Source organism: Miniopterus natalensis, chromosome 10 (assembly GCF_054644295.1).
Source record: "Miniopterus natalensis isolate mMinNat1 chromosome 10, mMinNat1.hap1, whole genome shotgun sequence".
Classification (NCBI taxonomy): domain Eukaryota; kingdom Metazoa; phylum Chordata; class Mammalia; order Chiroptera; family Miniopteridae; genus Miniopterus; species Miniopterus natalensis.
The window spans coordinates 77,640,856-77,655,231 of NC_142090.1; the positions used below are offsets into that span (position 1 = coordinate 77,640,856).

The 14,376-nt window shown below is 56.7% G+C and overlaps 1 protein-coding gene across 2 annotated transcripts in view; it reads left to right on the top strand.

Annotated features, from left to right (window-relative positions):
• Nucleotides 1–1,678: 1,678 nt before the first annotated feature.
• ADCYAP1R1 (ADCYAP receptor type I) overlaps nucleotides 1,679–14,376 on the top strand; it is a 31,160-nt gene continuing 18,462 nt past the window's right edge. For both annotated transcript variants that reach the window (XM_087821245.1, XM_016222318.2), the window contains exons 1-5: nucleotides 1,679–1,799; nucleotides 3,240–3,345; nucleotides 9,098–9,205; nucleotides 11,785–11,805; nucleotides 12,843–12,884. In XM_087821245.1, coding sequence (XP_087677371.1) covers nucleotides 1,749–1,799; nucleotides 3,240–3,345; nucleotides 9,098–9,205; nucleotides 11,785–11,805; nucleotides 12,843–12,884 — 328 coding nt within the window. In that variant the 5' untranslated portion in view covers nucleotides 1,679–1,748. The remainder of the gene's footprint in view (nucleotides 1,800–3,239; nucleotides 3,346–9,097; nucleotides 9,206–11,784; nucleotides 11,806–12,842; nucleotides 12,885–14,376) is intronic.

Consider the following 14,376-nt stretch of genomic DNA (forward strand, 5'->3'; position numbering starts at 1 on the left):
CCTTCCTGTGTTCCCCAGGTAGGTCAGAAAGGGCCTTGAGCTCCCCAGCAGTAGTGGAGGTGACCGAGCCCCCTGGGGACCACTAGTGCTAAGTCATGCCAGAGGCAGCCTGTAACCATCAGGGGTGCGAGAGCCCTGGGAGGGGGTGCAGACTAAAGCCTGAGTGTCCAGCACAGCCAGTACCCAGGAGTCCTGAGGCCAGTGCCTTCCTAGCCCGGGTGGTTCTTCCTGGACCACAGGGGAGAGGCTGGGTCAGCATCCCCATGGCCACTGGGCTTCTCAGAGCACCTCTTGGGGATACCCAAGGCCGCCTTCGGTGTCTCTGAGTGGCCCTAAGCAGGCAGAGCTGCAGGTGGGTAAGATAGGCCCCTTTCATTGAGCCTGCCTGTGGCTGTTTGACCACTTTGGGTGCTTGCTTGTCACCCAGTTGAGCTTGGAGAGGCTGAGGGCAGCTCAGCGAGGCAGAGAGAGGGAGGGAGGCGTGGATGGGCAGAGGGCCAGGGCATAAGGCCCTGGGGTAACGGCAGCTCTGCCCACTGGTGGGGGTGTGCAAGGACTAGTGTCAGGGTGCACCTGTGAGTTAGTGGTGGCCCTGACATCGACCTATTCAATCTTTCAATAAATTTAATAGTAATAAACATGATTCTTAAATTGCTGTGTAGTATTCCATTGGATGGCTGTGCCGGGGCCCACTAACAGTGTCTGCTTGATGGATGCCCTGCTGCCCCATTTGTTTGCTGTTGATGCTGTTTTAAATTATGCTGCAGCGACTATCCCCACTCATGCCTCTTTTTGTTCAAGTGCAAATATTTTTCCAGGATAGATTTCCAGGCGTGGAGTTACTGGATTGATGGGAATATGTGCGAATGATCAGTTTTAGAAGTGGACCAGACCAGGGAGTGTGCTGGGGCTCCCACAGCCTCTCTGCCTGACTCCCTACACGCTGTTGTCCCCATTGGTGGCTTCAGTTGGGCAGCTCTGAGGCCTCAGCTGGCCTTTGGGCAGCCACTTTGTTCTGCATGTCGCGGAGGTGAAGGCTCTGTCCTGGAGGTGCCGTGGGTGTAGGCGGGGTGCAGGAGGCTGTGCTGGTTAGGGGACCAGGCTCGGCAGCTGGAGCAGAGTGGCCTTCTCTGAGTGAGCAAGTGAGAGTGCTCTTCTTTCTTATGAGTAGTCTGGAGCTGGGGGGTGGCCGGCTCCATGAGCTCCTCCCGCATCCTGGTTCCTTTCGGACTGTCTGGCATTGGAAAGGGCGGAGGAGCAGAGAGGACAGCCTGCGATGCCTTATGGACAAGTGGCAGTTCACTGTCACACCCATTCCAGAGGTGGACACACGTGTGACAGCTAAACTTTCATTGTGGAGGGAGATGTGGGGAGGCAGCTGTCTGGCACAGAGGAGAAAGCCATCCAGACCATCCCAGTAGTCCAGTGGGGGCCTCTCCTGATGTGCTCCCATGTGTGCCCTGTGCCTGGCACTGAGTGGGTGCTCAGCAGATGTTTGTGGGACAGAGAATAAAGAACAGCATGGACGAAGGCATGAGGAGCTCCCCGCGGAGGCTAAGAGCCTTGGGGCAGGCAGAGGAGATGGTCAGGGGGAAGGGCAGACTGGCCCTACCCCTCCTCTGCCACTGGACCTGCAGGACTCATGCCTCTCCTTTCTCTCTGACCCCAGACACCTTGTGGCTGACCAGCGGCTGCTGAGTGGGAGGCAGGTGGCCTGGCCTGAGCCTCCTGGCAGGCTGAGAAGCGCCATGGCCAGCATCGTGCAGGCCTCCCTGGCTGTTCTCCTGCTGCTACCTATGGTAAGGCCCCAGGATTGAGCCCTTCACCACCAGCCGGAGCCGCAGGCTCACCTGAGTCCCTGCCCCAGAGCACCTGAGTCTGTGGTGTGCCCTAAGCTGGTATCTCTGCCAGCAGCCCCGCTGGCCCATCCAGTGCATTTATGTGAATTAGAAAGGGGACCCCATCTTCAAGACCCTCAACTGACTTGGCCAGAAATCGCTACGTGGTCTACAGATCTATCATGATGCTGACATGGGGGCGGTGCAGTACAGATCCTACTCACTGGGCAGGGGCCCTGGGCAGGGCTGCAGAAGGCTCTTTTGACCCCTGTCCCCCGCCCAGGTCAGAGCTCCGAAGCCTGCTCTTTGTTCCTGTCTCTCCCAGAGAAAGGGTGGTGGGAGGGTTCCCAGGCCTTGGCCCCTGCTCCGAGCTGGGAATTCACACCAGCTGGGTATAGCTGTCTTGAGAGTCCTGCTTCTGCCCTGTCTTATTCTGTGACCACAGACAGGCCAGTCCCCTCTCTGGAAGCCACCTACACCTGTGTGAACAGTCAGGGCCAGACCAAACACGGCCCTTGGCAGCTCAGATGCCTGTGCCTGCCTCTGTGCTCCCCAACATCCCATTACGGAACCATTCCTGTCCCCTAAATTGAGTTAGTGACGACAGCATCAGGACCCAGCTGTCATGATAGCAACGAGTGGGCTTTGAAGTTACTTGGCCCTATACTTGAATCCAGCATCTGCCACTAACCAGCTGTGGGACCTTGGGCAGGAGTTTCTTAACTTCTCTGAGCCTCGGTTTTCTCTTCTGTAAAATGGGGCAAGAATAAATGAGAGTGGTTTGTAGGCCCACCGAATGCTTCACCTGTACCTTCTTGAGCCCCCAAAGGAGAGAGATAATGCACTCTCCCAGCCCCTCCTCTCTCCCACTCCCTGCTTGCTCCCCTAAAGTGCAGTAGTAGCCTCGTGGTCTCTGGAGCTACACTGCCTGGGTTCAAATCCTGGCTGCACAATCTACTAAGCTGTGTGACTTTGAGCAAGTTACTTAACATTTCTGTGCTTAAGTTTTACATCTGTAAAACGAGAAATAGTAGAAATAGTACCTACTTTTATAGTACTCTGGATATATATATACACATATATGTCATACACACATGATATATGACAGAATAATGCATGCATGTGGCAAAGAGCTATATATGTGTTTGCTACTATTTTTATAAGACATGGAAACTGAGACCCAGGGATGGGGTGGGATTCACCCAAGGCCACACACCGAGTTGGTAAAGAACCCTCATGGTATCTGTGACAGAGTGGATGTCAGGGTCCCTGCTGGCCCCGAAGTCTCTCTGTCACTGTCCTTTCCCTGCTTCCCCCCCACCCCCCGGCTCAGGGAACGGTGCTCATAGATGAACCTTCCTGCTCCCTCCCTCCCACCACTCATCCCTGTGTCCCCTGCAGGCTGCTTCCATGCACTCCGACTGCATGTTCAAGCAGGAGCGAGCCCTGTGTCTGGAGAAGATCCAGAGGGCCAATGAGCTGATGGGCTTGAACAACTCCTCCCGAGGTGAGTAGGGTGGTGGGAGGACATGGTGTCCCCAGCTCATCCAGGCTAGCCTTTAGAATGGGTGTCCCAGCCTCCAGCCACCTTGTAAAGAAAGATGGTGGGGACGGGTCCCTGGGTCCTTCAGAAAGCCCTTTGGGGTGGTGGAGTCCTGGATCTGCTTTGGGCAGGGACACTGGGTTTGCCCTCCTTGGGCATGGCTGGCCCTGGATGCCTCATTGTGGGAGGGGCTGTTCTGGGTGCCTTTATGTATATGGGGCTACGTCTGATTCCCGGGGGGCGGGATAGAGCTGATGTTTGGGCTGGGCAGTGGCTGTCACAAAGCTCATTAGCAGGTAGCCTGGGCCTGGTAGCAACAGGGACATAGCTGTTCCCGGTGCCCAAGCTGGAGAGCATCTGGGCAACCCAAGGCAGGAGGTGTGGGGTCCTTCCCCACCTCTGCTCACTCCATTGGAGCCAGAGAATGGGGCGGTAGTGGGAGCCCCAGTCCTCGGTCTGACTGGGTGGTACTTGTCCTGGGGCTGCTATTAGCACCCCTGGGGCGGGGCGCTGCCGCTCTGCCGGAGGGGCCACACACTGCAAGACAGTTAGCAGCCCTACTTTCCCCCATCAGATGCTCATGGCTTCCCTGATCCCAATGACGACCCAGAATGCCTCGCAACGTTTCCAAATGTCCCAAGGCAGTGGCAAGGCCCCTGGCTGAGAACGAGGGGCCCTGTGTCACCTCCTCCCCCTAACTCCCTCACTGTGCAGAGAGGACGCTGAGGCCCACAGGGGAAGGGCACCCTTGACTTCCTGACTCCCAGCAGGGCCAGGCAGAGGGTCTGCATAGGAAGCTGGGGACTTGGGAGGGCATCCCCGGAGGCCTCAACATCCTCGCTTACACCTCAGTCCCTGGAAGGTGGGGCTCTCTGCCCGGACTAGAAGGATCCACCTTTCCCTCCTCCTATGAATGGGGAGGATCTTCTAAGCACCATCTGTTTAAATATTTGATTAATCTGCAGCCCAGTTATGTGTAACGGTCCCTCCAGGCCGAGCTCCCCAGCCAGACAGTGAACATTAACCGGTAATGGAGCTGCTCCTGGCCACGCTGACCTTGCCCTCCAGGCGAGTTCTGGCTCAGCTTTAACTGAGGCTGGATGTGGATTCTAGGCCTCACCAGCCAGGGAAACTGAGGCAGGGGGCCCAAATAGGTACCCAAGTTGCAGGAGACCAAAATAATATCTGGTCCAAGACTCTGGTCTAGGGGATGGGAAAATGGGGCCCTGAGGTGTACCTGGAGCCCAGGTGTCCTGCCTCCCAGCCCAGGGCCATTGTTTCTGCATCGTAGGTGTCAGGTGCACTTGGGGTTGGGCAGGAAGAAGCATCTGGGAGGAAAGGGTAGCGGCTGGAGGTGGGGCTGTTTCACAGGTGTTTGTGGAGCCCGGGCTGGAAGAGGACAAGAAGGATCGCCCACAGGGGTGTCCTGGCAGATGAGTGAGTGAGACTGGACGGCCTCCCTGGAGGGGGCAGGCCAGTGCTGGGAAGGGGATCTCACCCCAGGTGTGGTAAGGAGAGGAAGAAAGGCATTCTGGGAGGATTCACGGAGAAGATGGTGTTTAAACTAGATCCGTGGCTCTCAAACCTTGCTGCACGTCAGAATCACCAGGGAGCTTTTAGAAAAATGTGCTCAAGCTACAGTCCAAAGCAATTAAAGCAGAACCTCAGCCCCTCATGGTCACCATGAATTGAAAGGCCCCGAGGTGATTCCAATGAGAAGCTGGGCTGAGAGCCCCGGAGCTGGGCCCTAGGGACGAGTAGGCAGGTGACAGCAGGTGAAAGCTGAGGCTGGACGAGTGGGGAGAACACACTGGGCTGGGAACCGCAGAGCAGGAGCTGGGGGGAGGGAGTGAGCACCCGCCTGTTCCTGGACCCCTTTACTGGGGAGACCGGGGGAAGGAGTGGGCCGGACATGGTGCTCATGCTACCTGGGGCCAGAGAACAGCTCCCCAGGTACGGGTAAACCAGGCTGGGAGCCAAGAGTCCCATTTGAGTGTAACCAAGAATCAGCAGTTGTACATTATGTTATTAATCTGTGCTTGGGTGAACCGAGAGAGGCCAGCCCTCCTGCTGTCCCCCTTCTCTGTACCTCCCTTGTCCCTTCTGTCCCCAAGCACATACACTGCGCACAGGACGCTGGCCACACATCAGCCGATGTCCCTGAAACATGCTTGAAAATGAAAAAAAAAAAAATCCGTCAGTTTGTTCCAGTGACTGAGTGTGTTTAGGTATTTTTAATGTATTTATATGTAAGTATTTCATGTTGGAATGAGGAGGCTGATCTGTTAGAGGTGAGGTGTGTGGCACTGTGTGTAGTTGGGGAGATGGTGGGGGGCTCCCAGGAAGGCACCAGCACTCCTTAAATCGTTGTCCCTCACCGGAGGCCAGGATCTTCACCTCCCCAGAGAACATCGGGTGGTAACGTGTTCAGGGGCCTTCAGAGTGGAAGCCGAGGGGCAGGGTCATGCTGGATGAGTGGGGAAAGTGTGGGAGCTGAGCAGGCAGGTGAGGGAGGCAGGAAACCGGCAAAGAAGGAGGCTGAGAGCAAGCCCTCTGGCTTGAGGCTTCTGTCTGCAGCGTCCTCGGCATGTTTTGAAGATGTTTATTGGGACCGTTAGTGAAGATTGCATTTAGTGGTTTGTCCCTCGTTCCAACCCCCTCAGTGCTAAGTGGGACTTGAGACAACACAGTCCATTTCTCTCACGTGACACGTGGAGAGGCTGATGCCAGAGGTGGCAGTTGCTGGCCAAGTCACACTAAGGGCCCGAGCCAGCTCTGGGACAGGCCCCAGGTCTGCAGCCCCAGCTGGGGGTGCCCTTTGTGCTGCAGTGGCCTTGTGCCAGAGAGAAAGGAAAGGACCCCTGTGCATGGGAACCTGGCTCTGCACCCCCGAGGGCCCCAGACCCACGTGGGTCATAGGCCCTGCCTACTGGGCTGGCTGCTTTGCTCTCTCCCTTCAGCCCGGCCAGCCTGCACCTCCTCTTTGCAGGGCTGCGGGCTTCCATCAGCAGGAGGCCTGACCTGCATTTACGCAGCAGGTACCGGTCAGGCGTGGTCCTCCTGCGGGTCCCCAGACTCTGGAGGAGATGGAAGAGGGAGGCTTGTAGTAGCCTTGGCAGGGGCAGAGGAAGCCTGCTCAATGCTGTTCTACCTGGCCTCTGAGGCCAGTCTGGGGTGCACACTGCCTGGCCCCAGCCCCCACCTCCACTCTCACCAGAAGAGGAGAGGCCTGGAGGAGGGACCACTGCAGGGCTGGGTCCAGGCTCCCCATCCCTGGAGCAAGATCAGCCTCTTGCCTCCACCTCCTAGCTGCTCTGAGACTAAACAGGCACCCAGCGTCGGGGAGGAGTGGGGTCTGCAGGGGCTCTCACTCTGGGGAGCTCACCCCCAAATCTGACTTGAGCCTGCATCAGAATCTTCTGGAAGGCTTGTTAGAACACAGATGGCTAGGCCTGGCCCCAGAGTTTCTGACTCGGTGGGTCTGGATGGAGCCTGGGCATCTGCATTTCTGGCAAGCTCCCAGTGCTGTTCCTGAACCGGGGTCCACACTTTGAGAACTGCTGACCTCGAGGGGAGGGCTGCATCTGGAGTCCTCCCACTCACCGCCCCCGCACTGAGCTCCCATTTCACAGGTCAGAAACACTGTAAAATAACTCTCAGAAAAGTGCAATCATTTTTTACCTTCGAACTGTATGCTAAGATGGGCTTGTTCTGACAATACCCACGCATCCTCAAAGGGACGACTGTGCCTTTGTCTGAGTCCCTTCGGTGCCTCTGCTCCCGTGGGTTTTGAACACAGTGTGGAACTGGACAGAATCATCACCATGACAACCTGAGATTAGTGTCTCATTTTGTTCCAGTTGAGGCTAATGGCTCTCGCGTCCTTTCTGTTCAGCCTGCCCCAGTGGTCCTTTCTCCCGCTTTTGTCACGAGGCACTGCCTCTCCTTGCTGCTTTGTGTAGGTGGCTTAGTGGGTGCAGCCCCGGAGATTGGGCATTCTCCCACCAAGCAGGCACTGCCCCCCGACCTGTCCCCCGCCCCAGCCCCCAGCCTGAATTCCTCTAAGTTCCACAGAGGCTTGGGGTGGGGGGCAGGCAGAGCTAGGAGGGGGCAGGCAGACTTACTGGAGAACTGGGCTACAACGGGAGGGGAATAGGGAGGCTGGGGGTGTCCAAGTGGCAGGGGCTCAGAAAATAGTTAAGAGAATGAATCCCCTTCCCTGCCTCCAGGCCTGGGACCTCCACCCAGGGAGTCCCTCCTTCCTCGTGCCATTCCTGCCTGGGCCCTGCACCCCCCCTACCCCTCAGGCCACGTGCCTGCTCACCTCTGTATAAGGTGCCCCAGGACCTCAGGAGCGTCAGCTGGCGGTAGCAGCTGGCTTTGCCAGGGCCGGCTGGTCCGCGTTAAGGGAATATCTGTTAACGTGGCTCCTGGGACACGGGCCAGATGTAACTACCCTCCATGGCTGTTCCACGGTCAACATGGGCCACGGCAGCTAATGCTGTGCTCCTGGGTCCCTTTCAAGGACCCGATGTCAGGTTGGGCTGGGCGGGCAGGAACCATCAATGACTGGCCTCTTGCTGTGAGACCTGGGACACAGCTTCTCTCATGTGGCCCCCAGTGTCCTTGCCTTCTTGGTTTGTTGTCCTCAGAGGTTTCCTTTTTTTTTAAAAAAATATGCTTTTATTGATTTTAGAGAGGAAGGGAGAGGGAGAGAGAAACATCACGTGAGAGTGAAACATTCATCAGCTTCCTCCTGCACCCCCCCTACTAGGGACTGAGCCCGCAACCCCACAACCTGGGCATGTGCCCTGATGGGGAATAGAACTGGAGACCCCCTGGTGCATGGGACAACACTCAAACCAACTGAGCCACACTGGCCAGGGCCCTCAGAGCTTTCTGTGGTGCTTTGGGCTCCCAAACTTGGTCATTCCAGGAGCAGGATGCTATAGGCTACTGTGACTGGGTGTGAATTCCAAAATAGCCAGGTCTCAATTCTGAGAGACAGAGCACATTCTGGTCCACACAGCACCCAAAAGCTGGTCTGTCATGGACCTGAGCAGAAAGGCTGTGGGCTCAGGAGGCCTGCCCCAGGCCCCCTCCCTGTCTAGCGCCTATCCAGGCTTCCTCTGTGACCTGTCAGTGGCCTTCCGCTGGCCTTTCTTCTCACCTTGCAGAGCTTGGGTCCATCTCCCTGTCCAGGCCCCTCTTGGGGGAATGATTCCCAGGGACACCCAATTGTCATCATGAAGTTGATGATATTAACGGTAAGGGACGTGCACTGAGTGAGCTTGGTGCTCTGCCCGGAGGCTCGGAGCTTTACACCTATGAACTGATTCCTCCTCGGAGCAGCCCCGGGAGGCGGGACACGGGGTCACTGCTGGCTGTCCCTTATCTGGCAGAGTGGCCGTCTCCACAGCCCGTGTGTATAGACGCCTCAGCAGGATGCAGACCCTCTCCCGACGCTCCGTGCTCTGCTGTCTGTCACTTCACTTCTCTGTCATGATCACATCACTACATGCATGTCCTCTGCCCTCCTGTAAACGGGGTCCAGAGGGTGCCCTCCTACACGTTCTTTCCCTGATGAACTCCCATCCCTTTGCCTCCCCCACGCCCATGGTGCTGGGCCTTGGGACCGTGTTAGGGAAATGAGGTGACAAGGCCACAGAGAGGCACTTGCTGGCAGGGCCTGGCTCACACAGCTCTTTTCCCACAGGCTGCCCCGGGATGTGGGACAACATCACGTGTTGGAAGCCTGCCCATGTGGGCGAGATCATCCTTGTCAGCTGCCCCAAATTCTTCCAGATCTTCGATCCTGACCAAGGTGGGTTCCCCCGGGGTCTCTTCCGGCCACACTCAGTCCAGCCCACTCCCCACACTTGGGCCACAGACCTCTTTCTGGGACACGAGCATCGGGACACTGGGCGCCTACATACTGATAGCTGTTCCCAGCTCCAGAGCTCCCATCGGGGCAGGAGGGATGGAACCACAGACAGCCTGCACACGGACACATAGGCTTCCCTCAGACATGTCTGCCAGGCCCACATGGGGACTCAACATCCTGGGTGGGGCAAAGCTGGGCTCTCACACGTGGCCTCCATCACTTACCCAGCTGCCCACCTTGAGCAAGGCATTTACCCCTGTGTCCTCTGTCCCCTAGTCTTTGAAACAGGAATGTGGCCTGGTCACTGGGGACTCGAGTGGTGCACATGGGAGTCATTTAGCACAGGATTGGGCACATTTTAATACTCAGTGGTTAGCTGATGTTATTGTCATTATTACTCATCTGAGATGCTCAGAAGCCCAGGGAGACACACGCAGGGACACACAGTGAGACCCCCTCAGGCAGCTGGACACAAGACACCAGCCCATGTCCACACTTGTACACCACTTAGATCAGGCACAGGCCCCAGGCCCTCACTGTCAGGCACCCTGTATGCATTGAGCAGAGCATGTTCTTGGTCCTCGCTGTCTTCGGGCAGCTATGGGGGCTCAGGAGAGGAGGAGCTGGGGGTCCCATCTCCCAGGAGCTCTTTGGCTGCCTGTGAGATGATACTGGATGCACAGGAGCTGTGTGACTTGCAGATGCCAGCTTGGGTGACCAGCATGTGATGGCAACCTCCCTGTGAGGAGAGGCTGGGTAGTCACAGTGTTGTAAAGAGCTCAGTCTGGGGCATGTCTGTGTTTGAGGTGTGTGTATGTGGGGGGATATCTCCAAGTGCTCTGGAGATATTCAGGGGCCCCAGCCCATGTGGGAGTCCGTGGGTGGGCAGTGGATGGGCTTTGTGACTCAGGATGTAGGGAGATGGAGCAGGAGAAGTCAGTGCTCTAACCACAGGCATGAGGCCCTAATGACCACATCTGTGTGGGGAGCGGTCTGAGACCACATCTCTCCTTTGGGTGTGAGATTATTTCTGCCTTCAGCGGAGGCCTTGTGGACTCCCAAAGAAGGTTGGTGTCTGGCCAGACCATGCTGACCCGGGGAAGAGCCTAGGGCCAGACTCTGGCCCTCCACCGAACCTCTGTGGGCAAGTCGAGGGCACTGAGTGGGGGCTGGGCTCCAGGCAGGCGGTTTACTGAGAACCACCCACTGACTGCTGAGCCCTGGGTTGCAGGAGGCACCTGAGTCACGTGTGTGGCCATGGGCAGGTCCCTTGCGGCCCGGGCCTCAGCTTCCTCCTTCACCTGAGGCTTCGGCTGATGTCCTTCTAGAAGTAGAGAGTTTCCAAACCCCACTCCCCTACAGAGTTCTGCTGGCCCCTCCCTGTCCTGTCTGGGGAGAGAGGCAAATTCTGGTTTACACCTGGAACTCCACCAACCTCAACTCTGCTGGAGTGGCAGGTGCCTGCGGGAAGCGTCGGGGAGACAGTGTGACAGGTGTTGGGGTGCCAGGCTTCTCTCTTGGGCTTCCATCCTAAGACCAGAGAAGGCAGTATCTAGCTGCAATGCCCCCACCTTGCCTCCCCCTTCCCTTGCTTCCCCTTCTGGGGCCTGTTAGCCACACCTCCTACCTCCAGTCCTCCTGCCAGCCCAGAAGGAGGGTGGCAGTCAAGCTCTCCCATCCTGACAACTAGGGGACTGGGTGCCACCACATCCCGCCTTGAGCAGGATAGGAGGTGGATTTTGAAAGAGGAGACACAGGAGGGAAGCGCAGTGAGTGGTGGGATGTCAGACACTCATCAGCCCCGAGATGCAGCCCAGTCTCGAATTCATTCCCGTAGAAACCAGGTTAATCACACCCTCTATCCATGGACTCCTTTCATTCATTCATTTACTTAAAAGTTTACTGAACATCTACTCTGGGTCAGGTGTCATGGCAAGACTGCTTCCTTTCAACAATAATAATAATTTAAAAAAAAGGCAAACTGAATCAGCAGTAAAATAAGATTTTCTTAAGATAAACGTTCCTTTAGACTCTGCCGCTCCCTCTGGCAGTTGCACCGTGAGTGTGTCATTTACACCTGAATCTTAAATGGCTCATTAAGACAGGGCATTTCAGCTTCTCATTCACAACACTGAGTTAGCGAGACTTGCCAGCTACTTAGGAAGTTGAGAATGGCATTTCTCATTTCACCTCTGGGTCCCCAGGGCTGAAGCTGGGGTTCGCTGGGGTAGCTGCTGCCTTGCGGGCTATGGAGATACAGGAGAACTCTCTCTCCTCTCAGATGCCTCCGCTCATTTCTCTGTAACTGTGTCCTGGTCTAGAGGGAGAGGTAGATCTCCAGTGTCTGGCTGGTCCCCTGTTTGTAGTCCGCATGGTCTGGGCCCCCAGCAGAGCCTCTCTCCAGAGTTTGGGGGTGGGTTTGAGAAGAGGGAGGGGAGGGGAATCAGCAGGGCCCAATGAGAGCAGACCCCACTTCAGCCCTTGCTCACCTCTGTGTTCTCTCTTTTTCTCTGTTTCAGTCTGGGAGACAGAAACCATCGGTAAGAGGAACCCTGGAGAAGACAGACTGCTGATCACCTGTCCATCTGTCCATCTAGCTGGAGCCCAGCTCCGACTGCTGGGAATGGGTGGGGGTGGAATGAGAGGCTCATTAGGGACCAGGCTCTTCCCTCCTCTACCCTCTGCCCTCCCCCTCTGGCCATCCTAGAGGTGGGTGGGGGTGCACAGGAAGATGGAAGACACAGCCCTTGGCCTCGGGATGCTCATGGGCTTGTTTGGCAGGCCGAGACTCACCCATGGAGGGGCTAGCAAGCCGACCATGTGTGCACGTGCAGGCCTGAGTGTGCGCGTGAGCCCACACAGACACTGACACCCCCAAGTAGCCTCGGAGTTGGAATGTACAACAAGCTCCAGAACAAAAGTGACCTAAGGATGCCACATGCAATGTAAAGGTCCAGGGAGGCTTCCTGGAAGAGGTGGCATGTCAGTTGGACTTTGGAAACAGGATTTGGGGAAATAGAGGGGAAATGGAGGTTCATTGGTAGGAGGGGAGCCAGCTTAGGTGGAGGTGGGAGGAAAGAGTCAGGAGGGAAAGAGAATAAGGCCTGAGGATAAAGTCTTTGAGGTTAAAGCCCTGGGTTCCCATTGAGGAGAGCGGTTTGGAGGGGCGAGCACCCAAGAGGAAAGCAACCCCAAGTCCAGGACTCCTGTGGCTATTCCTCGCCTTTTCCTTGGAAAGGCCCAATCAGCCTTTCCTTCCTCTCCCACTCCGGGGGAGGCCCTCTCCTTGCCCCGACACTGTGCCATTTCCAGTTCCTGCGGGCCAGGGTGGAGAACTGAGTCAGCCGCATCATTAGCATCACAGACACACAAAGCAAGTGAGATCGACGTTAGAACATGCAGTGTGTCGGGAAGGTGTGCGGTTGCTGTTGCTAGGCCCCCTCCTGGCTGAGACCCCATCCCTTGTCCTCCAGACCAGGAGCAGCCTTGGCCTTCTGGCGTAGAGAGCCAGCAGTGGGCAACCCTGGCAAGCGGGGGGCCGGGTGTTCTGACTCATGCCCGTGTCTGTGTTTTGCAGGAGAGTTTGATTTTGAAGACTTGAACTCCTTGGATCTCTCAGGTAAGTCGGGGTCAACTGTGGGCTGGCTAGAGTTGGGGGCATCTACTGACGTGTGAGCGTGGGGACCCCTCTACCAGGCTGGACGATACCTCTCTGTGGCTTGTGGCCTTTAGCAGGTCCCTTTCCTTCTCTGATAAAGCTGTGGATCTTCTCCCTGGAATCTCGCACTCAAGTGCTCAGACAGAACATCGTGCATCCATTTCAGGGCAGCACTGACCTCTCGAAGCCCCATCATGGACTCCAAATAAAGAGCTCCTGGCTTAGGTGGCTCCTGATAGCTTTGAGCTCCCATGTGTAGAACAGTGGTTCTCTCACTTTCACTGTGACCAACCCCCGACAGTGGGTTTGTTAAAACTCAGATTCCTGGGCCCCCCACCCGGAGTCTCTAATGCTTAGGCCTGGGGCAGGCCTGAGGATGTGCATTCCTAGCTAGTCTCCCAGGTGATGCTGATGGGCTGGTCCGGGGAGGGTGCCCACTTTGAGAAGCCCTGCTCTGAGCTCCTATGAAGTTGCTGGGGGCAGAGAGGCTGCTGAAGTCACCAGGCGCAGTCGCTGTGGGGCCCCGACAGTCTGGAGAGCACTGGAGCAAGAGTGGCCAATTCATGGCAGAGTGCTGAGCAAAGAGGCTGATACTTCCACGAGCCCACACTGTGTTATAAAAAGAAAAAGGGAAAGAAGAATAAAAGAAAGGAAATAGCTCCTATCTCTAGGACACTTAAAGAAAGGGTTTTTTTGGAGCAGCTTTTCTTTCTTCTTCCCACCACCCTGATGTGGGCGAAGTGGAGAGGAGGCAAGGCCCAGGGAGGGGAGGGATGTGGCCTAGGCCACGGTCCCCTGGGACATGTGGACTCTCTGGAGAAGTGGTCACAGGGCTTGGAAGGAGCTTGCTAGCAGCAGCCCAGGCCTGGGTTGCTGGAAGAAAGCAGGAGCAGTGGGCATGGAGCTGTGAGACAAGTGACTCCTCCTCTCCCTGGGCCTGCCGGATGCCCTCCCATCCTGTGTCACGGGACTCGGAGTCCCAGGAGCTGTGGAGACAGTCTTCCCGCTCTGGGCAGAGCTCTCTTATGGCAGAGTCACCATCCCTCTGTGGCTCCCTGGAGCCCCGGAATGTGCCTTCCCTCTCTGGGCTAAAAGACTGGCTTTTAGAGCCTCCCACTCAACCGGCAAGGACATGTGGATAGAAAAATGGGATTGGGGTCTCCTGTCTTGGCCTCTACTCTTGCCTCCTTCTAAAGCTCCCCAGAGGTGGCCTTGGCCACAGAGGATGGATACCTCTAGCAGCCTGGGTGCTGGGGCCCCTTTCTGCAGATGTCTCTTGTTGTACACAAAACCCTGTGAATGGAAGAACCATCCCCTATATCCTAATGCACCAGATGACTTCCCAGGAAGCCAGTCTGGGAACAGGAGCCAGTCTGGGGCCACACTAAGGGGCTGGGCTGGAGGCAGAGGGGGCTGCTTGCCTTCTCCTTACCCCTGGCCATCGGTGGGTCAC